General features: G+C 43.3%; 1 protein-coding gene across 4 annotated transcripts; it reads left to right on the forward strand.

The window, feature by feature from the left end:
• Positions 1-4,731: 4,731 nt before the first annotated feature.
• LOC118788921 (putative ATP-dependent RNA helicase an3) lies at positions 4,732-24,997 on the forward strand. 4 transcript variants are annotated; one of them, XM_036545132.1, is made up of 21 exons: positions 4,732-5,057; positions 7,020-7,077; positions 7,683-7,730; positions 11,444-11,503; positions 12,144-12,215; positions 15,058-15,255; positions 16,048-16,186; positions 16,735-16,851; positions 16,952-17,051; positions 17,132-17,267; positions 17,513-17,610; positions 17,794-17,892; positions 18,012-18,172; positions 18,600-18,744; positions 18,826-18,970; positions 19,369-19,419; positions 20,825-21,006; positions 21,390-21,507; positions 21,653-21,806; positions 21,950-22,074; positions 22,279-24,997. In XM_036545132.1, the coding sequence occupies exons 1-21, from the start codon at positions 5,013-5,015 to the stop codon at positions 22,350-22,352; spliced, it is 2,325 nt and encodes a 774-aa protein (XP_036401025.1). In that variant the 5' UTR covers positions 4,732-5,012; the 3' UTR covers positions 22,353-24,997. The 4 variants fall into 4 exon arrangements, with proteins under 4 accessions (XP_036401025.1, XP_036401026.1, XP_036401027.1 ...); XM_036545133.1 differs by lacking the exon at positions 19,369-19,419; XM_036545134.1 differs by lacking the exon at positions 12,144-12,215.
• The last annotated feature ends 556 nt before the right edge of the window (positions 24,998-25,553 follow it).

Here is a 25,553-nt window from a genome sequence, read left to right on the forward strand (position 1 = left end):
ATAAGCGCTTAATTTCAACAGATGGGGCATTTTAAATAGAGATTGACATAAGATTTAAATCGAGAAATAATGTCGACAATCCCATACCTAAACCCGGTTGACGGAAAGAGGAAGTTAAGAGGGGGAAACAGACAATTTCTTCCGGAGAAATACGCTAGGGGGTTCATGGGAATTTTAGTAGAAGCAACGTTTTGGTGGAATATTGATGTACATTTGGAAATATAATATATAGGGAAACATATTATAGCATAATGTATTTTCTTAGTTTTTATTTTATACAGAAAATCTGGCCAGTAAGCCTTCCCAACGATTACGATTGTGTAGAGTGATGCATTGTGGGAAGTTGAGTTGTTAATCATCTGTTTAACGGGAAACTACAGCATGTATCGTTAACGAGGAAGATAACCTCTTCCGTTCTTCGGCCCATAATGTCGTGAGCGTCGACTGAGCAAATTTCCTTCATGGCTAATTACAGATGTCTGTACGACATTTACAGACAGTCGCACAGGGTTCCTGAATAGGATCATTTGATACCACTGAGAACCCAAACAGCAGACTGTGCCTTACTGTGCACTATAATTCAGTAATGTCACTTTCACCAGCAGAGGGCAGTCGTATGGCTTTTATAAATGCGTCAACATGCCATCAAAAATTCTGGTCATCGAACACCTGAGCAATTTGACTCCTGTGCGCCCTTGCATATCCTTAACAAAATTTCGTTGTCAGCAGTTGTTTCTCCTTGGTAATATAAATCCTACAATACGCTCTCATGATTCTTGAAAGATCGTTTAACCAAGTAATTTCCGTGTCACTTTAGAATGTTGCAGATGTTTGCACTATCTCATGTGAGAGGTATTATTTATCACGTCATCTTATCATGTAATGTATAAAAATGAATGGGTAAAAGCTGAAAGACCAACTTAGGTTGAAAGGCCTACTGGTGAAATGTTACCATCCCTTATTTATCAACCACATTGTATATTTTTAATCATTTGTGTCTGACAGCAAAAAGAGAGAGAAATAGTCTTAAGGTTAATGGATGTCCCTGACATTTGCTTTGTACAGCTTCACACAGTGTAGTTCACAATGTATGCAGGCAAACGTTTGGAGCCAAAGAACTTAACTGTTTACATTGCTGTGTGACACTGCTGATCATGATACCTGGCATTGAACTGTTCTAGTACACATTCAGATATAAAATGGAAACCTTCTTGATTGTAAGTCAATTAATATGTCTTATTTGCTGTGGAATGCCTAAAACCTGGCTACTTTCATTGTTACGCTTATGAATTTACAGATGTATCAGTTTACAAATACATATTTACAAAGTGAAACGTACGTAGGTACATGGAGAGAAGAAAGTACTGGGATTAGCAGGCATGTACAACACAATGACACATACTGGCATTTTTCCTTCATGCTATAGTCTCTGCTGACACTTATGCCTACCAGGGCACTGTGCTCATGATTACATTGAGGTTTATTGACAATCTCCAGCTCTTTTTAACACAATTACACATGATAGATACAAGCATGCGTTTTCTCATTTGCTGCACAGGATGTTGAATGTTGTCATTCAAAACAACGGACAAAGGTGGACATTTTTGTAGCATCTAAACAAAGTACTTTTCAGGATTCATGATCCAGATGTTTTATTTCCTGAACCAGATGAAGCTGCTCCTTCGATTGTGTGCTACTTGTACGCCACGTTGCAAGAGGAGCTCATTGGAATCTTGCTGGCAGGAAGACTCAGGCTCTGTGACAACCCTCCTTGCTCGCCGTTCTCCATATTTAACCTGGCATCCTCCAACAAGCTTTGCAACATAGCCAATGACCTCTGCTTAGCTTGATTCTTTGCACATATGTCCATACTGTATGACAGCAGCCAGCATATCCAGCCAGTTTGTAGAGACAATGACCTATTGTGTTGCAGTAGAACTGCTATCTGCATAGTAATGACCGGCTTGGGAATCATTTAAGTGGGGAAATTGTGCAGCTTCATACTCTTATATCATGGTGACATCCCAAGTTGATTGAACAGAGGAGATCCACAGGCTATCAAAAGCTAAGGGGATTGACTAAAAACGACTAGAGAAGCAGAGTATGTATGTGGGAATAATGGCCAACTCCAGAAAAGATTTGACATCATGTTGTTATCTCCTTCCAAGTCATTATTAGATATAAAGTCCTAGGGCAGAGCTTCATGCAGGCTAAGCTGTAGCAGGTTATTATGACGTTTGTTATTTTGAGTGTTCTATAAAATGTATTGCACATTCGTATAACGTTACTGACACACAGATATCTGTCCAACGTAAAGCAGAAAACCATAAGGTACGACAAAGCCATTCTAAAAAGAAAGTAAGTGTGAGTATTGATTGAAATCAGGGTTTTCCATGGTAGATCCCACATTTTTGAAAATTGCAGTCTTTTCTATGTGGGGACCCAGCCCTGAGCTCCACCTCCCAGTCATTGTGGCTTTCCCTCTGCCCGGTGCTGCCACAGCCAACCGATAAGTCTCACAAATCAAATGTTCTTTCTTGGCTCCTGTTCAGCTCATTTCTGTCTCAGTGGGTTTGGCTCATTGTCAGACAACCCATGGATAATTGTCATTTATCAAATGATAAATGAGAATGGGTCACTTTTCTGTGCCAAAATGTCTGTTGTTTGAATACACTATAACATTGCGTGACTTGCAACATTGCATAAGAAAGAAAGCAGGGGTCCGCTCTGTCCACAGAACCTTCCAACACTAAATGAGCATGATGCACAGGCACTCTCACCTCAGTAAAGTGTTGCCAGCTTTTCCCAGTTGTTGGAGCTGCCTTCACTTTAATGTGAAAAGGATCCACCTGCAACCTGGCCATCTTTTAGGGGCCGGGTTTGGTAATCTGGGATGATTTGTTGTGGTTTGGTTGATTGCCAGTTCTTGCACTGGTTTATTACTTGGTTGCTGTTGTACTTTGTATTTTGATTAATTTAATCTGTTTTAAACAATCTTCATTTATTTTCAAGGTTGAAAATTGCCTCAAAAGGACACTGTATTAAAAGGCTTATGTGACTGTATATCACAAGAGCTTACTGACCCTGACAACACAATAAATATGTTTGTATGGGTCTAAAACAATTCTGTGGAAAAAATAAATACAAAAGGTTTAAGAAAATAAGGTTTTGAAAATGAGACTTTACTATTTATATGCTAATATATGCACTGCAAATGAGAGTGTCACCAGTGATTTGGCAGTGTTATTCTGGAAACAGTCTCTGGTGTAAAGCGTGACTAAAGTGTAAAGCTATCTTTTTAATTGTGCTAAATTGCCAAATATTGGGGTATTGTTGTGTTTAGACATTCTGATGCCTGGACACTGTGAGTGCATGTGTGTGCAGTTTCACTGTGTGGTTAAGTATTCCCTACTAACAGACTATATTTCAAAGATGTTCTGCCAAGAAATACAAACTATTTGCAGCTGAGAGAAGCTCTCGCTGCTCCTGAAAAAATACCAAGACAATGGCCTACAGTATACCTTAGAGGAAACTATTTGACAAATTGAAAACAAATGCATATTCACCTCAGTGGTTAATCCTACTCTACTCTGCTGGTGTTATTTCGTGTCCGTCATCCTGAAAGACAAGTCTGTCTTCTAAAAGGCCACATCTGTGAGAACATATCCAAGGGCAGATCCTCTCAGAATGGTATTCAGCCCAGAATTCCAAAGTGCTGCGGTAGAAACATTACCCATTTCAAGTTCACTGGTACTTGGGAAATATAGGACTGAAAAGTGTCACAACACCAAAAGGAAGGTCTTCGTTTGTGGCAATTGGCTTCAGCTAACAGAACCTGTGTCTGATCTTTCTCTTGGTGTATTGCTGTTGGTTGCATGCAGCACGACTTATGGAATTAACTGTGTTGTATGTTAATTGTTTTAACCCCACTGTTCTTACTCATATTATTTTTTGCAACAGAGCTGCTCTGTCCGTACAACACAGAGTCCTTACACCTCATCTTGTATTATAATATAATCTACTTTTTCATTGCTGCTGTTCAGCATGACCATGGGAGGTTTTACTATTTAACACTACAGGGTTTCAACTAGGCTAATCCTTCAATAGCTATTGGGCATTTACTGTGTGCTTCCAAGTTTGTGAGATGTGTGTGTTTTAAAACTAGTCAAGCGCAGAAAATCCGGCGGGTGGACGTCCTACTTCCTAAACTATACCAAATAAACAAACCAACGTTTCCAACAGTAAACAAAGACAAGATGCCGTTTCTTAAAAGGGTCCTACGTAACCGACAATGAGAATACAGAATACGGACGCATCACCATGACGCTAACACAATGCTGTATGCCAGTCCGTAGTCATCAGTAAAGGTGACCAAGCTGGAAACATACCATTCACACTTAACTTACATAATGTCATACATTTCTCTCAAAGACAGGTCAAATGAAGAAAAAAGATTGTATAAATATATCCATGAAGACGTACAATTAGTGTATAAAAAGACAAAGTACCAAATATACCAAAATACCAATTGGCTCAGAAAAAAAAGGAAAAGAAAAAAGTCGTTTCATTCCAAAACACCAACGCGCTCCCCAAACTATTGAGCAAAACTCCTTGTCGGGACGTTGCGTGGTGCCCCAACTTCAGGGCTGTTTCCGGTAAAGCATCGCGATGTTGTTGCGATGTCTCTCCACCAGGCTGGTCCGACCCATAAAATCTCGCGGTATCCGTCCCCGTTCCATTACACCGCGAACCACTGGAAGGTGTCGGTAATAAAGATCGCGTCTTACTCACTTACGGACGTTACTAGCTAATGTTAGCTACGTAAAAAAAACTTTAAGTTTTAAGAAGACATTAATAAACAAAATTTATACTAACTCAAACGTCAAATTAACGTATGCCTTCGGGACCGTAGGGGAAAACAGAACGACGAAGGAAAGTACAGACCTATAGTTAGCTAGCTAACAAAGAAAAGACCTTTCTCAAAAGATATAAATCCTCATTATTCTTTAGTTATGAGTCATGTGGCCATTGAAAATGTACACGGTCTAGATCAGCAGGTGAGTAACGTCGAATATATTTAATTTCGCTGTTTGTAAATATGGAACAAAGTTAAATCGGTCAGGGGAATGTATTTGTTGATAGCTGCGGTAGTTAGCTTGCGAGCTATGCCTAATGCATTATTGGGCATTGCTGCGTGTTTCGGATCCGGCTGGTTAAAATGGTGGTTGGTGGTGTTGTAGGAGGTGATGGTGATGATGGCGGAGTTTCACCAACATCACAATGGCGGCTTTCTCTTAACGTCTGTGTTACTGCCAGTCTCAAGATACACTTAACGTTTTGTCGGATTTCTAAAACTGGCGATCGGTTACAATTTATTTACATTTATTTCAAAATGTCAATATAATGTTGGCTAAATGTCAACCATAATTTGTAATCGGTAACTGGCTGACCAGCGACGGAGGCATCGGCCTCCACTGTTACAGCCGGCTAGCCTTAGCTCTCTGGCTTTTAGCTGTTTTTTCCATTACGCATAGAGAGCTTCTCTCGGTGGATCCCCGCGAATAATTCGGTTGCGAGCTAGCCAATGTCAGCTTTGCTTGCTAGACTTTTTTGACGGTCATTAGTTATTTATTCTGTGTTCTAGCCTAACTAGATAACTAATTGACCGGTTTGCCAGCTATATTTACGTTTACTGCGATGGCTTAGGCGCATTAATTGTTCGACAACACACTAGCTAACTTGGCTATGATAGCTGGCAAGAAAATGGATATACCATTTAATGACGCGTTGTCCGGCCTAGCTAGCTGGTTAGCGAGGCTAGCGCTCGGTGAAATCCCCCGTGTCATACAGCTAACGTTAGCTAGCCAGCTAACCAACAGCGATTAAAAAGTCGATTAAGCCAACACTGGCGCTTGCTAGTTAGTTGTACCGTATTTAAGTTAGTAAAATTGCGTTGCGTAAACTAGCTGGCATTCGCTAGCTGGCTGTCATTTAGTTTGAAGTTATTTGGACATTTAGACCGGACTAGACCATTGTTGCTGGTGTTTCTGGCTATGTGAAGCCTGTGGTTTCTAATGAAACATCACCAACGGAACGGTGAATGGCGTAGCTAGCTAGCTAACGTCAACATCGCCACAGACGATGAAAATAAATCTGACCACTCAGCAGATTGAAAGCTGACACTGGTGCCGCTTTCTCAGACAGGAGACGCAAGTCGCCGGCTTGGCTAACATTAGCTAGGAACGTCTTTCCAAAGGTGTATTTTCGAAAACGTATTGTTTTCGGGAAACCGGCTACGCGTATCTGAGCTGCTAGCAGGGCTAAGTTGCGCTGTTGTTCCCATTGCGAACCATGAAGTAGGTCACACGGAGTCCCTATGGATCAGGGAACACGTGACGTCCCTTTTAGCCGGTGTTGATCTTGCTGCTCCCGGTGTTTTCTGCACCCAAGAACCGATCCAGGAACAGCTTACCCACTTCTGAATCTACCGCAAAACGCAGTGCGAAATGCGTTAAACTTATCCAGAGTCAGCGTTCGAAAGTGCTGTCCAGGCGCCTGCACCGACAGATCCCGACGAATCCATACTTAACAAGCGGTCCAACTTAACGCTTTCGCGCACTTGGAACGGTTTAAAGCAATTAAAAGCGGTTAAAAGGTTAAATCGTCTGTTTTTAGGCCAAAATAATGTATCAGTTTTGTTTTCGAAACATGGTGAGCGAACCACCCACGCAGCTGCCTTCATCTCTCTATAAAGAAATGAAAACGATATCCACGATGTTCAGTACCGCAAGTACATGACATAAATGACCCAGTTGTGATTATTATTGCTGTTTATTCTTTTTGACAGTCCACTCACTTTGCAGTGCATATGGTCCCATGTAACATGTGCGTCTTGGATATTATATGTTGGATGGATATGGATATATGTTTTTATCAGAAAATGTGGGCGTTTAATGGTTTTTGGCATGATGTGAAGAGCATGAATAGTTTACTGACTGAAGGTATCATCTCTCTTGCAGCTTGCTGCCCTAGACTTGAACTCTGCAGCTAACGGGCAGGGTGGAGGTGGGACAGGCAGTGAGTATCTGTGTGCTTGGTTCTGATGTTCTTACATTAAGTCCTGTCACGTTTGGCCTTGGTAACATTAATTTGTCCCAGAACATGCAGAGAACAGCTTTTTTTCTCACTTGCACAGGCAGGAAAGTTGGTCAGATATTTACTTGCCCAAACTAAATTTCTACTTGCCTGGATATGGCATAGTTTAACTGTAATATTAAGGTCATTTAGACAACTTATTTCGATCTGCCATGTGTTTTTCTTTAAAGTTTATTCTGCCCACGCAGAGATCCATTTTACTTGTCCAGTGACAATTACTGTTATTGTTTTCTTAAAAAAACACCTGAAAGATTGTCACTGTGCTCACCTCATCCTCCCAGTTGTGTTCAAACTGGAGACCTTGAATCTCATGTCGGCATTAGTCGCTGACCAGTTTTACTTGCCCAGCACAAGTTGGTAACTGTTAATGTTGAACTCTGATGACTCACTGTAGACATGCTAGCATTTTACCATGAGCATTACCATGCTAAGACTGCCTGCATTAATCTGCATGCCTTGCAGTGAATATGCCTCTGATGGTCTGGTGGTAATTGCTGTTCTCCTTAAATGTGTGTCTCTCCTTTTAGGGCGTTACATTCCACCTCATTTACGGAACAAAGATGCCGTTAAAAATGGTAAGAGCTGATGTTTTTCATGCAGTAATGGTATACTTAGAGAACCTTCAATTTACAGGTGACATCTGCACTGTTTTTTTATTTTTTTAAGCTAATGACTGGTGTGTAGATTTTCAAAAGATGGAAAAAGTGCCCCTTAAGGATTCCTTTGTAGTGTCTCTAAAAGTGTTTCATTGTTTTTTTTACCTACATATGTGTCGTGGATGTTTAACAAGAAACGCAAACAAAATATTGTGAAAATCAAAAGAAGCTCTTTAGTATGAGGGTTCTCACCAGATGTTAGTTGTGTGATGTTGCTCCTGCATTTTGGGAGGCTGGGAATCAGTGGGTCCAGAGGGTTCCTGGAGATGGCTTGACTGCTGTTTGAAGTTTTAGGATTTTGCACTGTCCTAACACCAGTGGAGATTCAGCAAATTCAGCATCGCAGACCTGGACCGCTTGGCTGAAGTTCATTTCATATAGAGCCGATACAATTCCACGTAAAATGATTATGAAGCAAATTTCTCCTTCATCAAAAGTCTCTGAAAATTGGTTTAAAAATTCTTTAACATGATTTCAGCAGTCAGCTTGGTGATCTTCTACTTGTAAAAGTACTGAGCACTGAACATAACAGAGTTCAGGGAAAAAATAGTACAGCAATACTTGCAAGACATTGACACCACTGTCAGAGGGGGGAAAAAAAAGATAACAACTGTACTTGCTTCAAGTCAGAGAGCTGTTCCAGTCAAAGTTTGAATGAATCAGAGTAAACATGAATTATTGATCAATTAATTTTATCTTAGATTAAAATGAGCGCATACAACTTTGCAAACTCATTGGTGTGTACCAGCATATGTCACGGTGCTGTATCACCTATCCTTTGTCACAGCTATCTTTACATGCAGCACAAGATGATACCAAACATGTGAGCTCTAATTACACATGAGGGGAGGGAATATTTACCCCTGCCCTTCACAGGGTTTATTCAGGATGGTCTGATTATGATCCATACAGGCATATTACTGGTAGGTGTATTTCATGGCACATGTAGACCGATTATTTGGAATACACCTGTAACCAGGGTAAAGACCATTATCTGGAATAGTGTGTGCACATATATGTATTCGCTGTTCCAGTTCCATTGTTCGACAGAGAAGTCAGTCCACTTCTCTCATAGCATGACTAAGTTGACGCTGAAACAGGCTCTTTAAAAATATACTTATCAAAACATCTGTAGCTCGCAGTTCATTGTTATTGTAGAAGACATTTGACCTGTCCTATGGCTTTCATGTGTGAGATCAGTGATGTGAAGATAATGCTATAAGATCGAGATGACATTTCAAAACCTTTCTGGAGAGAATAAGCCCTTTCTGACCAGCCATGTTTGACCATTTTTCGTGTGTATTTTATCTAAAAACATCTTCAAAATGATCATTGAACCATAACATTGGAAAGTTGGTATGATGATGCAGTGGAAGGAGTTTGATGGTGCACTGCCATTGTTCCATTGTATTCATGCCAGTATGCTTTCAGAAGAATGAAGTCCACAGGACACTGGATTTTATGAATTGATCATTCAAGACTGACAATGTGACCATTTCACAAGGACTGCATTCGTCAGGCGGGTGATTGAGTGCTTGCAAGGAAGTTGTTGAAGCTGTTGAATGTCAACCCTGGTGCAAATCAAGAAATAAAACCAGAGAAGCCACAAGAAGAGTGCTCTCGTGGCAGCAGAAGGCTGGAGGCAGGAATTGGGCAGGAGTTGGCTGAGGAACAGTCCATCTGTCTTCTACCATGATTTGGGAGACCATGAGTCAAGATCAAGAAATGATCAATCATGAAAATGGAAGTGGTTTGCAATAGCTAAGTCATTAAGGTTTGAGGTTTTTTGGCCCTTGGTGTGTACACAAGTGTCATAGTCATGGTTGTTGGGAAAGGAAGTGTGACCATAAGTAATCCACGTATGCAGTTGTTTCTCGTGACTTGCTATTATGAGCGTTTTACCAGCCTTTTTCAAAGATTTCCAGTGTTGTAAATTCTAATGGGAAGGACAGTTAACCAGAATCATTAAATAAGGCATGGGTTCATAAGTTTCTCACTGGACTCCAGGATGTGAGTTATAATATTTAAACATGAGGAAGTAAAACTGTTTGGGGTTGCAACCCTAGTGGCCCACACGGGACATGAAGTTTCCCTATATTTAAAAGCTGTCAGGAAATGCATTTATGCTCTGGGGGAAGAGGATGGGAACCGGTAGGTAGAAGTGCCTGTTGTTGGCTGCCGGCGATGGAACTTTCCTTTCCTGGAAGAGAATATGGCATTTCCAAAAATGAATAAAGCAGGTTTGTCTTGCAGCTAGGAACGTTATCTCGTCAGCTTTATGGTGAAGGGAGTTGGTGCCCATTGCCACTTGTTTTTATAAATCGTATGGCATTCTAAATCGTATCTGTTTGTAGTCGCACATCAGCGAGGAGGAATGTCACTCAGTGACATCCGTGACATTCTCTCACCAGGGTGGGGGCAGGATGTGGTTGAGGGCATTTGGTCGCCGAGGCAAAGTTTTAATCCAACAGGCGGGTGCACTGCTCTCAGTTTACATAGCTCCTTCAGTCAGACACATGCATAACATTTAAAAAGTCTTGTATAGCAATGACGTATGGCAATTTAAAGTAATGATCAAATCATTGGATCTAGATGGCATTTCGACAGTATTCTGACTAGGTGAAATAGAATGGATGGCCTCCCTGCTGGTAAACCCTGACTTTATATAATCAGGGCAGATTAGTGAAAGAAATGATGGGCCTTTATAGAAATCTTATAAGATGGGATAATATCGCTAATGGACAGTAACTAAGCTATGTTTGGATTTTTTTTTCTCATTTCTAATTCCTGCATTACACAGGCTTAGAATGAAACTGTGTGGGTAGCTGTCCTCCTGTAATTGTTCCAGGTTTATCACTTTTCCCTTGAAGTCCTTGCAGCAATATTTTTGCGTAGTACAGAAATACAGACATGTTTGTTCGGTGGGTGGAGTCGGTCGGTCAGAACTCCCTGGGTGGAAGCAGTGTCAGTTCTAATTTCTCTAAACCCTCAGACAGGAGTCCATTGCCAAATGGCCAGAACCGGGATCAGTTTTTACCATGCATGTAAAAATTAGATACTGGTTTCCAAGATGATGTGCAAATGGAATTACTGAAAGCGGAAGTGAACTCTATCTGATAACTCAAACGTGAGAGTGCTGTTCTTTCCACACCTAAGTTCTGAAAGCAGGTGCTTGCCAGAGTTTTAACACCTTTTTCTTCAGAATGACGCATCACTCTCTCCAGTTTTTTGTGGAAAGGTATGAGTGGTATGCAAAAAGGTATGTGAGTGGAAGGAGAATGGTAAAATGTAGTGCAAAAAAGGAATAAAGAAACAAGGGAAATGATCTGAGAATATAGATTTCTCTAGTGGGACAGCTCAGACTCAGCTTCACAATTCAAATTTGGAGGAGGACGACAGTATAAATAAAGAAGAAAAAAAGAAATCGGAATAGGTAGTCCTGTTTCACATTTGTAACGTGCCCCATATGTCTGAATGTTTTAGTTGGGTGAAGATAACCTGGTGTTCAGTTACCTTTCAGTCCCACAAACATTTTTCCATTTTTTTTCTTAAAATCTTTGAGATGATGTATGAATTAGCCTTAAAGTGCACCACCTTCTCATTTCCTTGACTTGATTTTCATTTTTTCACAGCAGGTAATGCTTATGCCTCTGGTAGGCAGAGCGGTTATTCAGTGGCACCAGTGAGGAGCTGTAAGTCTGTGTTCTGCCAGCTTGTGCTCAGGGAAGCTCTGCAGCTTCTGCATGTTTCAATCAAGTGCCCACACGTAGGGGCCACTTAAACAGAATAAAGGCATGGTCAATCTGCTGTTTCAGTGAAGGAATTGGAAAAGTGATTGTATGAATAAGCTTTATAATGTTTATTTTTTTTTCCTGGTCAGTTTGGTATCTGGGTTGATTTTGCTGCCAGATCAGTTGTAAAACTGAAAATCTGCTACCCGCTTACTGTAAATCACTCACCATGCAGTTCCTCTTGCTAACTGGAGCAGGGGCTGGTGTTTGCATTTTCCAGTTTTGTTTTTTTTTTTTTTTCCTTTTTCTTTAAAGATTTGGTGTTGTGCAGGGTGGGGGACTGGCTGAGCTTTTCTGAGGGGATCATCCTAAGCGTAGCATTACACACCGCAGGCTACGTCTTCCTCTAATTTCCCGCTGTGCTTTGAATGCACGCAGACGCTTCAGCTGAGATGCTACGTGTAGAAAATGATGTACACTGTTTTGTTCTATTTCCTTTTGTAAAACAAATGGAATGGACTGTTAGGCTGGTAACTTTTTTTCTCTGCATTCTATATTGTCTTAATTTAGTTTTGATGAAGGGCCTTTTACTTCTACTCAGGTTACCCTGGATACCCTTCCCAGGAGCTTCCCTTTTCTCAAACCTACTGTGGTGGCTGGCCAGACAGATGTGGTATACCTGGATGTGTGTGCATGTCCGAGTGCCGCAGCACTCCGGCCTGTCCCAGCTCTCTCTAATCTCTGCACATGACTGTGTGTGGTCGCTTTTTAATGGTCAATATATAGTTCATGAACTTGGGCTGATTGGTCATTAAATCTTGCATTACGGCCGGCTTGCTTCCGAAGTGGTGTAAGGGGCTACGATTTTAGCACAGGAATTTCCAATGTCACGGACAGGATACAGGCAGGTATTGGACTGCACACACTTAATGCAGGAAATCACTGAAATGTACCCTTCGATTAGATATCATTGGTTTTTACATTGCATGTAAGCCTTACAAGTGTAACTTTCCTTTAGTTTCAGCATATTTCTCTCCTTTTCTGACAGAACTGGTAACAAGACAGCCTTAGGGTGGGGAAAAAAATCTCATCCAGAGTCCTAAGGGTTTTATTAAGATGTCAGGGCGAGCATGGCCAGATTCTCTCTGAACATGAGTAGACTGAAAAATATTCAGCGGTTTTAGGTCAAGGTGTTGGGTCTGCTCAGGAAGAAATGCTTGACAGATTTTCAGGCTTGTGCTGCGTACTTTCAGGGTTTTTTTTTCTTTTCAGTTTTGTTTGCGATTTGTAAGAACGAGCAGTATAATGCACCAAGCCTCTACTTAAGTGTTACGTTTTGACCTTAAGCTGTATCATTGCCGTTTTGCTTTAATTCTAGCACCTCAGTACGTGTACCTCACAATAACAAGATGGCAATCTTTGAGTAGGCAAGAACGGAAAAAAATGGAAGCTGACTTCTGGAAAATGAAGTCAAGGGCATGTTTTGCACATGCATTCGCATGAAATAACACAGCAATTGCATCAGTGTGGAGGAGGTTATGAAGAAAGCATGCAGCTGCTTTCCTGTATTTTATTGGTTAAAACACATTTTATTTGAATTCTTTGTCCTTGGAAACAGAAATTCTACCTTCAAAGGTCAGTTCTGTAATCTCATCTGTTCATCACAGCAGAGAAACAGACCTTTATAACGCTTGTTTTATATGAAGCCAGCTATTATTTAGTACCCACTCACATTTCATTCTGGTATTCTGAATTTTAAAGATTGCATGGGTGGCATCTTATTTCAAGGTATCCGTGACATCCGTGACAGAATCGTAGCCTTATTAATATTGCACTGTAATCTGTCTAACCAGTGTTGGGGTGCTTAAATCGACAGGGAGCTGGGGCTTGAATACTTCAGCAATGGCTATTAAATACTAACGCAAGCTCTTGAGTTACAGCTTTATGCAGATTTTTGTTTTGAATTCTGCAGCTGGAAAGTAGTTTGTTGAGTGAACTTCCCCCTCCTGATTTAATTGCATATGAGACTGTATTGATTACCATGTTAGTACTTTTGGTATTTAATAGGGTACCAGCATCTTTGAAATGCCATCACTATCTTGGCAGTTTGCAGGACTTATGAATAGCAACTCCTATTTAACCAGGAGACATTGGAGTCCTGAAAGATGACTTGGAATCCAAACTCCTGTCCTTAGTTCACAATCCAAGTCCAGTAAAAGGTGAAAAGTTTGACAAGAGTATGACAAATTTCCCCAGTGGACCTCTACTGGTACCTGACATGATTATCCTTTCAGGAATTATACTCTCCCTGATGTTACTGTGCTTGATTTTTGTCTTGTTTTGCACAGTATTGCAGAGCTTTACTTGTGCTTTTTTTAATCTAGCATATTTCTCATTTGAATGGATGGGGATGTAAGATATGCATTTGAAATCATGTCATCTTGAGGCTGTCTGAAAAGAAGCAAAGAAATATAATCCTTTAATTTTAAGGAATGTAAAAACCTTTGTATAAAAGGTCGTTTGAATAAGAATTCAAAATGATGCTTTTTAACAATGGGCAGAGTTGTGTGTTACGTGTTGAGTGTGTGCATTACTCCATTTGCGTGGATTTAACCTAGTTTAATTGAAAATGCATGCATGTGGAAAAGTGGTGTTTGAAATGGCTTAGCTGCTGAAGGGATGGCCGTGTGTCTGCTCTTGTGTTGGTATTGCATTACAAGTCCTACAAGGGTTGTCAGTGGGGATAACTTAATGACAGATAGGACTGGCAGTAGATTGTACAGGGAGTGTTTTTGTCGGGGATTCCAAATGCTGACCAGCGCTGTTCTAGAGTTAGATTAGCCAGTCCTGATTTTCCATCACTGGGTATGAAGCGTATTACATCATCACTTTACTTTGTTACTGTACAGTTTCCAAAATTTTGTTTTTGCTCCTTACTAAATAATCTGTAACGTTAATGTGTGTAACCTGCACAAATTTAATGTGCATTATATAGCTGCATACATATCTACATACACCTTGTATATAAAACGCTCCTGCTGTCTGTGTGGGAGGCTGTTGATCTGTGCAGTTTGTCATGACTAAACTATCTGCTTCATATGCCAATAGAGTATCGTCCCTAATAGCCTTACGCAGCCTTCCAAACCATGGCGCTGGTGTGAATTAGGCAGGGGAGATGAGAGCTAAAACATCAGCAGATGTTCACAGGAGTTTGCTTTCTCTCCAGCTTTCCCACAAACAAGTCAAGCAAGTAACACACAGGTCATTGGAACTTCAGTGGTTTTTTTTTCTTCTTGATGTACCCGAATCGAGATGAGATGGGACACAGCTACTGCCAATTATAGCTTCCATTAGCTTAAAACCATAAGAGCCAGATTTTTGTTGTGAAGAGACCAAAACCATTTGGTTTTGTGTTCAGTGTAGTTGTGGTTAGAGGCTAGGTGTGCACTCTTAGGCTAATGTGTGCACTACCCCCCTCTAATTGTTTGCTTTTCATTTTCTCCTTCTGAATGAAGATTCTCCTGGATGGGATGGGGGACGCAACAATGGCTTTGTGAATGGTTACCATGACGGCAGGGACAACCGGATGAATGGGGAGCGCAACAGCTTCGGCGGACGCGGGCCCTCTCGCACAGACAGAGGCGGGCGTGGCGGATACCGCGGCAGCAGAGGCGGCGGTGCCTTTAACCAGTCGCAGCCAATGCAACATTCAGGTTGGAGAGTAATGTCCTCTGTCAACACCCAGTTATCTAATCAGTGGGAGCTGTGGGAGATAACCTGCAGTGTATCTCAGTTTTTTTTAATATGAACATTAACAATGACAACTGCTAGTCAGAGAGTGAATTACCTGTTTAGCTAAGTACTTCACACAGATTTTAATTTGCTTCCAACAAAGATACATGTACCAAGAGCAATTTACTAACTGGTGACAGGGAATGTTGGCATATATGGTTAAAAAGTTAGAGCTAAAGCTAGCTACCTCTGTCTCACCATTTTAAGTATGGCTTAATTTGTCATATTATTCTTTGACTCTAGGTCTGTTAGAATGCTTGGTGAACACTGGGTGCACTCTACCTACCTGTACGTTCATGATGTGCACCAGGGTAATATTTACTTCCATTGATGTAAACTGAGTGTACAGACGGTTTCCACCGTCGGCACAGATAATTCACAGCCCTATAATCGGCAGTTGAATATATATTTTACTGGTACTTTCAAAGTTCTCAAAGTAGTTTTTTTTTTCTAAGATGAAAATAAGAATTTTAAGATGTGTGTGCTGCTTTCCTGGAGGGCTAGGCTTTACGTTGAAGTGAGTTACTGCAGTAGATTATGAAGAACTACTTCATTTTTCTCTAATCTATAAACAGCAGTGTCGCACTAAGTACCATTCCCATCAAATTATGTGTGAAATCGCATTATAGCCACAGTTGACTGAAATGAAGGGTTTCATAATGAAGCGATCCCCGATTCCGCCAACCGTCCGTTTCACCTCTGGTGTTCCGCAGGGTTTGGTTATGACAACAAAGATGGAGGCGGATGGAATGCCATCAAAGACAACAGGGATGCCTACACCAGCTTCGGAGGGCGCGCCGATCGGGGGAAGTCCTCCTTCTTCAACGACCGAGGCTCCGGGTCGAGAGGAAGGTGAGGGTCGCCTCGCTTCCGTTTGCATCCGTCATTGCGGAAGCGTGCGAGTCTGGGTCTGTCGGTACTCCTCACCATTAGCTTCCGCTTTTGTGGATTTGGGGAAGTTATATTCAGTTGTTATATATGTTGCGGTTTAGGAGGTGCTGCATTAACCATTAACGTGAGCAATTGCTAAATGGCACTTCCGGTCATACACTGTCTATCTGCAGACAGTTACATTGGTGTTCAGTCAGTGTGTTGTGGTAATCAGCGGTGGCATTTGGAGCAATCTCTGTAGGGAAAAAAATAAGGCAGTTTTCCTCTAGACAGTTATAACAGCACATAGTGTGGCATGGTAGAGGGCAGCACATGGCCTGTCTTGTAGTCTGACTGGAGCACCAGGTGCAGCAGAAGCCTTTGTGATGTTTGTTCATCAGTGAAGCGCTGTTGGTCCACATTGTCTGCTTCACGCTTCGTTACAGTGAGCTGTGCGAGGTGACTTGTAGGCCGCAGTGCGCTCCCAGCATGAGGATGTGAATGCATTGACGTTTCTCTCGGTTCGGCAGGTTCGAGCGGCCCGGCTTTGGCTCCCGGGAGGGGGGCGGCAACAGCCGCTGGGTGGAGGACTCCAGGGACGAGGAGGACTGGTCCAAGCCCACGTCTCCCAACGAGCGCCTGGAGCAGTGAGTTTCCCCTCCTTTATAGTGACCTGACCTCCATGCGCCTGTCCCTGCTGGGCTGCCATTCACGCTGACCCAACTCCGTGTCATTCCCCCCCTTCAGCGAGCTGTTCTCCGGAAGCAACACCGGCATAAACTTCGAGAAGTACGACGACATTCCCGTCGAGGCCACCGGCACCAACTGCCCTCCCCACATTGAGAGCGTAAGTCCTCTCTGCCCCCCTCTGCCGGACGCTGAGAGCTGTGTCGGTAAGCGTGGGCCTAACGTGACCTTCGCTTTCAGTTCCATGACGTGGACATGGGAGAGATCATCATGGGGAACATCGCTCTGAGCCGCTACACCCGGCCCACCCCCGTTCAGAAGCACGCCATCCCCATCATCAAGGCCAAGAGAGACCTGATGGCCTGTGCTCAGACAGGTCAGCAGTCCCCAGCTTCTACAGTGTTACAGCTCCCAGCACTGACCATTCAGTGTCCCGTGTACCTCCAGTACTACATTGCAAATGGCTCCACTGAAGATTGTGTTTAGGAATGGATGCTAAATAGTGGATGTGTTCTCAGATGTTGAGGTGAAATGACTGTTGCAGTCTCCTTGAATTGGGCGCCGAGTGTTAAACCTCGCTGGCCTTGTGATTCAGTGTGCATGGTCTTTGTTTCTGTGCAGGCTCTGGAAAGACTGCAGCCTTCCTGCTCCCGGTGCTGAGCCAGATCTACACTGAAGGTCCGGGAGAGGCCCTGCAGGCCGTCAAAGCCAGCAGCCAGGTAGCACATCCGGAGAAGTGGAGTATAATACTCAGATATATCCAATGTCTGCTCCCCGGGTGCGGTGAAAGTGTTTTTCCGCTGCAGAGTGATTGTGTGTACAGGCGATAAACGAATCGTGACAATTGTAGGGCTTTCTCCAGCCGCGAGCAGATTTCCTCAGGTAGTTTTTCGCTCCTCCAGGAAAATGGAAAGTACGGCAGACGCAAGCAGTATCCGATCTCGCTGGTGCTGGCCCCAACCAGAGAGCTGGCTCTCCAGATTTACGATGAAGCCCGAAAGGTGAGTCCTCCGGGAAGCCAGATCCCACTGATGAGCAATAGAACAGCATGCACGGTGTTTAAGGTAACGTTTGTTTGCGGAGCGAGGTTTGCGATTGCGTGCCCGTGTCTCGTCTCCAGTTTGCGTACCGCTCCAAAGTGCGCCCGTGTGTGGTGTACGGAGGGGCTGACATCGGCCAGCAGATCAGGGACCTGGAGAGAGGCTGTCACCTGCTGGTGGCCACCCCCGGCCGCCTGGTGGACATGATGGAGAGAGGGAAGATCGGCCTGGACTACTGCAAGTGAGTCGCCCGGAGAAGGGATGAGAACGCATTTAACTTGGATGCAAGTTTCACAAAAACATACTGATGGTGAAAGCTACAGTGTACGGCGTGATCTCCAGTTGGAGCATCTGTCATTTATGCAGACTATGAATGGAAATTGTGCCTGCATTTTCAGCCTTGATCTTTTACTCTTACTGAAATTCACCTGTGTGCTCTGACAGCTTGTTGCTGTTGGTAATCATGCAGGGAACTGATGCACCAGCAGAAAGCGCTCTTGTAGACACTGCTTTTAGCATGGTGATCTGCTGTTCTCGAGTCACACTGATGACAGTATTTGCCATGTTGTTGATAGCTGATGCTGCATTGAAGTAAGTCCCATCGCTAGTTTTGCTTTTGGGGGCTGTCTGCGCTAGTATGTAATTTTAGGTCTCTCTTTCCCCCTCAGCTATTTGGTGCTGGATGAAGCCGACCGCATGCTCGACATGGGCTTCGAGCCCCAGATTCGGCGCATCGTGGAGCAGGACACCATGCCGCCCAAGGGCCTGCGCCACACCATGATGTTCAGCGCCACCTTCCCCAAGGAGATTCAGGTAGACACTGCTCGGAGCGTGCCGCAATGGGGGGGGGAAAGCTGTGCTGTGGAGCGGCGCGCTAACATTTGGTGTGTTCAGATCCTGGCCCGCGACTTCCTGGAGGAGTACATTTTCCTGGCTGTGGGCCGCGTTGGCTCCACCTCTGAAAACATCACCCAGAAAGTGGTTTGGGTTGAAGAAAGTGACAAGAGGTCATTCCTGCTCGATCTGCTGAACGCCACAGGTAATTAACAATTCGAACCCAGCCACCTGTGGATCTTAGTAATGGTTCTCACAAAAGTTAGGCGCTGTGTATAAATATGTGTATCTGTCTGCTGTTACATGTATGTGTGTATGAGTAGGTAATTATGAGGTTCAATGTTTGTTACAGTAATACCTTTCCATCCACCCCCATTTTACTGAAAGTCTGCTTTTAAGCTAAATGTCAGGGGTATGCATTGTTGAAGCAGCACACAGACAGGCACAGAAGTATCCTCTGGAGTTGCTTTTTCATCATGAATTGCAGCATGCATCGATTGTAGGGATGTCATCTACCATACAACACTGTATATGTAGCCTGTAAACTGTAGTTGTGCTGTACAATGCTGTGAAGTTTATCGCGAGGTTTGGTTTTATTCAAAGTCATTCCCTGTGAGGTTCAGGAAAATTCAAGTGAGAACCCAGAGAGACCTGGTAAGTTGGCACTTTATTGTTGTAAAGTGGTAGTAGAATGCCTGCCTCATTTCACTTTTTCTTTGGCCTAAATTGTTTTTGTCAAGTTTGTTTTTCCTAAATTGAAAGGCCTGAATAACTATCGACAGTAACGCATGGCAGTTCCTAATGAAGGAAATTCTCAGCGCTAGTGCAAACTCAGGCAATATGGCCAGATTATATTTCACACACGGCTCTGTTCACTAGTAGCATTTGGGAAAAGTAACTTTGGCTGAGCGTTACTGTCTGAGACAATTTGTTAGTACATTTTTCCACTTGCCTGTGAAGTGACTTTCATTTTCAAGTCTGGTTAACATACCACTTTTTAGTAATACTGAGTAGCATTAGTAGTAATACTTAATAGCCAAATGTTTAATATTAATTTGAATAATATCTCTTCCTCACAGCTTTGTATCACCAAATGTTTTGCCGCCATTACAAGCCAAACTGCCCTGTTTCCAGTATATCTGACACAGGGAAGTGCAAGACCACATTAGGTGTTTGTTCTGGAATGGTTAAGTAAGCTTCCAAGGTGCTGTAGCATACTCCTTGGAACTGCACAAAGCTTGCAGTGCATATGTAAAACCACCGATAGCACAAAGTATTAAACGGCCCCCAGATGTATGAATTCCATGGCAAAAACCAACACGATCCCTGTCTCTGATGTTTCTGAGGTCTGCTGTCATGGCTACCAAACATAATACATACAACGTTTTCAAAAATAGATTTCACGGGGCCCGCGTGGGCCGCTTTGGTTAGCGCTTCGCCATGGCAACGCGGCATTGAAGTGGAAAGGAGGTATGAATGCCTGCGTTCTGTGCGGCCGCTCCGCTCCCCGTGTCCGAACCCGGCATCAGGAGGCAGGTCAGCAGAGGAAGTCACTTCACGTGGATCTGAAATGCCTGTTTCTGTCAGCCTGCCCATACCATCATACCCACAACCTCTCACACCCCCAGCTTTCGCTGTGATAGCCATTAAAGAAAACGATATCCTTTGTGACAAACATTGAACCTAACCGGAGCCGAGCAGACAATTGAACGCTTACTGGAAATTTAGGAGACCATATTACCTGTGGCAGTGACTCATTTGAACACCTCATGCTGTGTAAACAGGTTATTTTGGTATTCTGTTAAAGCCCAGACAGATTTTACTTAATGGTTGTCAATGAAGGCAAAAGCGCTCGTCATACATCCAGTCCCTGCTTTGGGCTGCCTGCCATTTTTACGCAGAATGAGCTCACTGGTCTCTGTGCGCAGAGCCCCCATGCTGGGCCCGTACACGGCCGAGGGCGGTGAGCTCATGTCCTGTGACGCTCCGTCCCGTGGCGGTGCCCGGCTGCTTGCCCGGGCTCGGACGCGCCCGCCCTCAGCACTGTCTCCGTTTGCAGGCAAAGACTCCCTCACCCTGGTGTTTGTGGAGACCAAAAAGGGAGCCGACGCGCTGGAGGACTTCCTGTACCGCGAAGGCTACGCGTGCACCAGTATCCACGGCGACCGCTCTCAGCGAGACCGAGAGGAGGCGCTCCACCAGTTCCGTTCAGGAAGGTGCCCCATCTTGGTCGCCACGGCGGTATGTAGCATTTTTTTCCCCTCTGTCCAGTCCTGTCCGCCTCAGTGAGAGATTTAGCCTGCTTAGCACGTATGCACAGTATAGTATAATTCTCCTCTGATTGTGCCGGCATTAGAGGAGGTGGACAACATCCAGTGAAGTGATGAACAGACTAGTGTTCAGTTTGATCCATGTTTCACTGTTTTAGTCTCTTTGGGAAGGTCCCCTTTCCCAGAGGAATGTATGACTGACAAGCAATGACCAGTGAGGCTTAAAATATAAGTAGTGTGGCAGCTTGCTAGGCCATACGTTAATGGCACAGAGCTTTCCCAACAGTAGTATCTTGACAGTATCAGGCCAGGCAGGTTCTGTTAGAACTGCTGGTAACCCGTCGGCTGTTGCAGGTTGCTGCACGTGGACTTGACATTTCCAATGTGAAGCATGTCATCAACTTTGACCTGCCCAGTGACATCGAAGAGTACGTCCACCGCATCGGCCGTACTGGTCGTGTCGGCAACCTCGGTAAGCTTCAGACACGGTGCCTTCACTGTTGTTGGCCTGGTGCTTTCATTTGGTGCAGTTTTCCCATTTTCGGCTGACGTGAGATGAGGCTGCAAATGCATCACGTGCCACAGTGGTACAAATAAAGTGCCTGTGTTTTCCGAAGGGCTGGCCACATCCTTCTTCAACGACAAGAACAGCAACATCACCAAGGACCTGCTGGACATCTTGGTTGAGGCCAAGCAGGAGGTCCCGTCCTGGCTGGAGAGCCTGGCGTACGAGCACCAGCACAAGAGCAGCAACCGGGGCCGGTCCAAGAGGTACACCGCTCCCTTAGTGCTAACTGGGGGTTCTTTCACTCTGTGCAGGGCAGTCAGTGCGAATGCGGCAGGTTCAGTAACAGCTGTATCTCTTATTCAAATCCCACGGAGGCAGGCCGCTAATTCGAGCTTTCTCTCCGAAGGTTTTCCGGTGGTTTTGGGGCCAGGGATTACCGTCAGACCAGCAGTGGCAACAGCAGCTTCGGCAGCCGGGCCGGCCGCACCTCCGGAGGCCACGGCGGGAACCGCGGGTTTGGCGGTGGCAAGGGTTGGTTTCGCGCTCAGTCCGTCCTCATTGGGGGGGGGGGGGGGTGGATGCCTTATCTTTCTTAAATTGCACTTTGCTTTTTTGAATTTTACTTTGAATTGTAGCATTGTGAAATTAAAGATTTTCTTCATATGCCAGCGGCTAGAATACATATGAGCCCTTGTGCCATTCTGTGGCCACTCACGACCTGGTTTTAATTCGCAGGTGGCTTTGGAAACTTCTACAGCAGCGACGGCTATGGAGGAAACTACTCCCAGGTCGACTGGTGGGGAAACTAAACCCCCCCCCCACCCCCCACCCCCCTAGCAGTGGAGGTCACCACGCCAAACTAGCTGAATGGAAACCACATGTAACTTAGCCAGACTATACCCTGTGTAGCTTCAAGAACTCGCAGTACATTACCAGCTGTGATTCTCTGACGCCGTCGTGAGAGGGAGCCGGAAGAGATGAAGAGAGATGGCCAGCGGGGAGGAGAAACGGAGCATCACACCTTTAGACTAAACATGGCCGCTGACGTGAACGCCTGATAGAATCTCGGACTGTAGTTTTCCACTGCGCATCGTTTCTGTCTCTGTACAAACTGAGGATCATTTGTTTGTTAATGTACTGTGCCTTTAAATTCAGACAGGACATTTTATTTTCAGTGTCATATTGCTGGCTGAACTTGGCCATGAGTTCAATTATTTTCTAAAGGCATAAAAAAAAAGAAAATCTTGTACTAAATCAAACCTTGGCAAACACTGGGATGAAATGACTTTGAGTAAGTCATTACTCCATTTGAACTTCAAATTGTCACAGGGACATCTGATAGCCTCCTCTAGAGGCGAGAGCACAAAAGGTGCTCGGGGAACCATCTTGGAAGTGTCTAACGTTAACGATTCCTTGTGTGGCAACTGTATTTTCAAGGGATGAAGAGTTCTAATTTTTTGCTCACTCTATCCTGGATAGGCACCTATTAGGGATATGGTAGTCTTCAAAAAGCCATTCCAGTTGTGATCTAATGTTCAGAAAAAAAAGTAATAATTGAACCATTTTGATACACACCTACACACGCAGACACACACACGAACACATTCAGACACACTGGTGTTGAGACACAATGCTGGAATGTGTTACTCCACTTCTTGCAATTGACTTGACAGTGTTATGGCAGCTTAGTAAAGTATCACGAGCTGGCTGTTAAGTTGGGTGGTTTTTTTTTTTTTGGTTTTTTTTCGTTCTTTTTTTTTTTTTAAACTTGAAACATTTAAAGGGGGGGGCAATTGACAAACGGAAGTTTTTTGATAACGTTTCTTACATTTTACAAAATGGTATATCAGAAAACAACAAAAAAAATGCCTGCCATATTGAAAGACGGAATGGCTGAACAAGGACCACAGAACCGGCTCAGCCCTGCGGAATCTCATGGCTGACCCGGTCCGAAAACGCATGCTAGTGTTGGTGTTTTTTGGTCAAGGAGATACAAAAAAAAAAATAACAAATGAATTGTGCAGCGGGCTTTACTTTTATTCCAAACGTGTACACACATTTTTTTTTTCTCTTTTTCAAGCTGCGTTCAATTCCGAAAGAGATTCTCGGCTTACCAAGAGGCATGGCTCCTTTTCAAAGACAAGAAGCTGTTGGGGATTTGCAGAGGTCAGTAATGTAGAGTACAAACAGGCGGCTGCACAGGGTGTCGGCAGGGTCGGAGGGCAGTGCAGTTGAGTGCACCACCATTTTAGTTGCGTAGGTTTCCATTGCATACTGGCTGTGTATTCCACTTGATCAGGCCAAAGACAGGGGTTTTTTTTTTCCTCCTGATGGTACATCGGCGCTCTCAGCTCCTGGAGTTAACCCGCCCTGATGTGTGTTCAGACTCATCGGCTGGGGAGCTAGCGTCAGCTTCTCTTGTTCATTCTGCAAAGAAAGCTGAACGGAGGGAGGAGAAAATGGCATTTAACTTAAGTGCAATAGATTTATTCTCAAGCGTGTTGTGCCTTGAAAATTTTTTTTAAAGAAATCAAATTAGATGAAGCGGATGCCCTGACAGTATTGAGGTAACTTAAGATGACTGGTGCTATTTAAGTTAGGTCTAGGCCCATGTATGTTGTGCCCATCAAGTTTTACAGAGTTATTTTATTGCACATCTAGTTTTATATATAAATGTCTTGAGTACGTGTCCTTAAGCTTCCAAATATTGTGTGGAGATTGTGAAACGCAGCTTGTTTACAAAAGGGGAAGGGTTCTTGATATTTAACCAGGATTTATTTGGGACCAGGGGGATTAGCAGTTGGGAATTTAGCTATTTGCACACAGATTTCTAGATTCTACTTTTGCTGCTAGTTTTGTGTAATTTATTACGCCTTTTTTGAGAAATATTTATTTTTGTAAGCCTAAAAGTGATTCTTTGAACGTTTCAAGAAACTTGACCAAAAGACAGTACAAAAACACTGGCACTTGAATGTTGAATGTCACCCGTATGCGTGAAATTAATTTATTTCGGGGTAGTGTGAGCTTTTTAATGTTAGTCATATTGGACTCAGTCAAAATCCACACCTGCTACCGGCCTAATGGCCAAATGTTTCTGTACAATATTGAAATTGGCCATCAAAATTTGAAAAAAACGAAAAACAAACATGCCAAGGTTTGGACAAAAGTTATCAAACCAATACACATTTCCTAAATGTATCAGTGCAGAAGTGTCCAGATTCTCCAATTTGTTTTCTTTTTTATTTTCCTCCAGTGAATGTCTGGCACATGGCAATCTTAAACATGTGGTTATTCTCTATTGTTGCATTTGTGTATTTGGCGCCTCTGGTGTTTGACTGGAGCATTTAGCAAGTTTCAGCTATAGCAATAAGTCTTACAGAGTAGAAGAACGAGTCAGATCATAGGAGAATTTCAGTTGGAAAAGCTTCCAGCTTGCTAAATGTTTTAGGAGGAATGCCGGAGCTCTTTAGAGTTAGTATTTGCTTTATGTACTAGTTTAGAAGCTATGCACTGCATGAGAAGACTCAGCTGTGCGGTTATTGTATGATTTTATCAAAATAAAAGTTTGAAATGCAAATACTTTACAAATCAAGCATGTTTTCTATTACATTGTATTAATGTAGAATGATGGAACCATTGTTAGCAGTTATTCATAATGTGACTGCACCATAGGTTAAGTTGAAGTTAGTTGAAACTAAGTAGATAAGTTTGTTCTCAAATATAGGAACTTCATTTTTAATAAATACAAGTGTACTACATCTCTTGTGGTCATCGTTATAATGTAATGTCACGAGTCATGTCTTACATGTTCAGTAGATACACAGATCCAACCCTACAGGACCTGGACGTTGGCATTTTGCATCAGTGTTAAAGCACCGTTATGGTAGGATTTAAGTTTAGGTTCCACTAAGCCATCAGTTCCGTCACCCTATTGGAATCAGTGTGTGACTCAGAATGCATCTTTTACTGTGTTTACGGCTTATGTCATCAGCGCTCTAGCTCAAACCTGT

The sequence above is a fragment of the Megalops cyprinoides genome, chromosome 14 (genome assembly GCF_013368585.1).
Source record: "Megalops cyprinoides isolate fMegCyp1 chromosome 14, fMegCyp1.pri, whole genome shotgun sequence".
NCBI classification, from domain to species: Eukaryota; Metazoa; Chordata; class Actinopteri; order Elopiformes; family Megalopidae; genus Megalops; species Megalops cyprinoides.

Coding starts and splice junctions, on each gene's coding strand:
- LOC118788921 (XM_036545132.1), top strand. CDS start 5,013: ATGAGTCATGTGGCCATTGAAAATGTACACGGTCTAGATCAGCAG. Junction 7,078..7,682: donor GGGTGGAGGTGGGACAGGCA/GTGAGTATCTGT, acceptor CTCTCCTTTTAG/GGCGTTACATTCCACCTCAT. Junction 12,216..15,057: donor TGGCTGGCCAGACAGATGTG/GTATACCTGGAT, acceptor TTCTGAATGAAG/ATTCTCCTGGATGGGATGGG.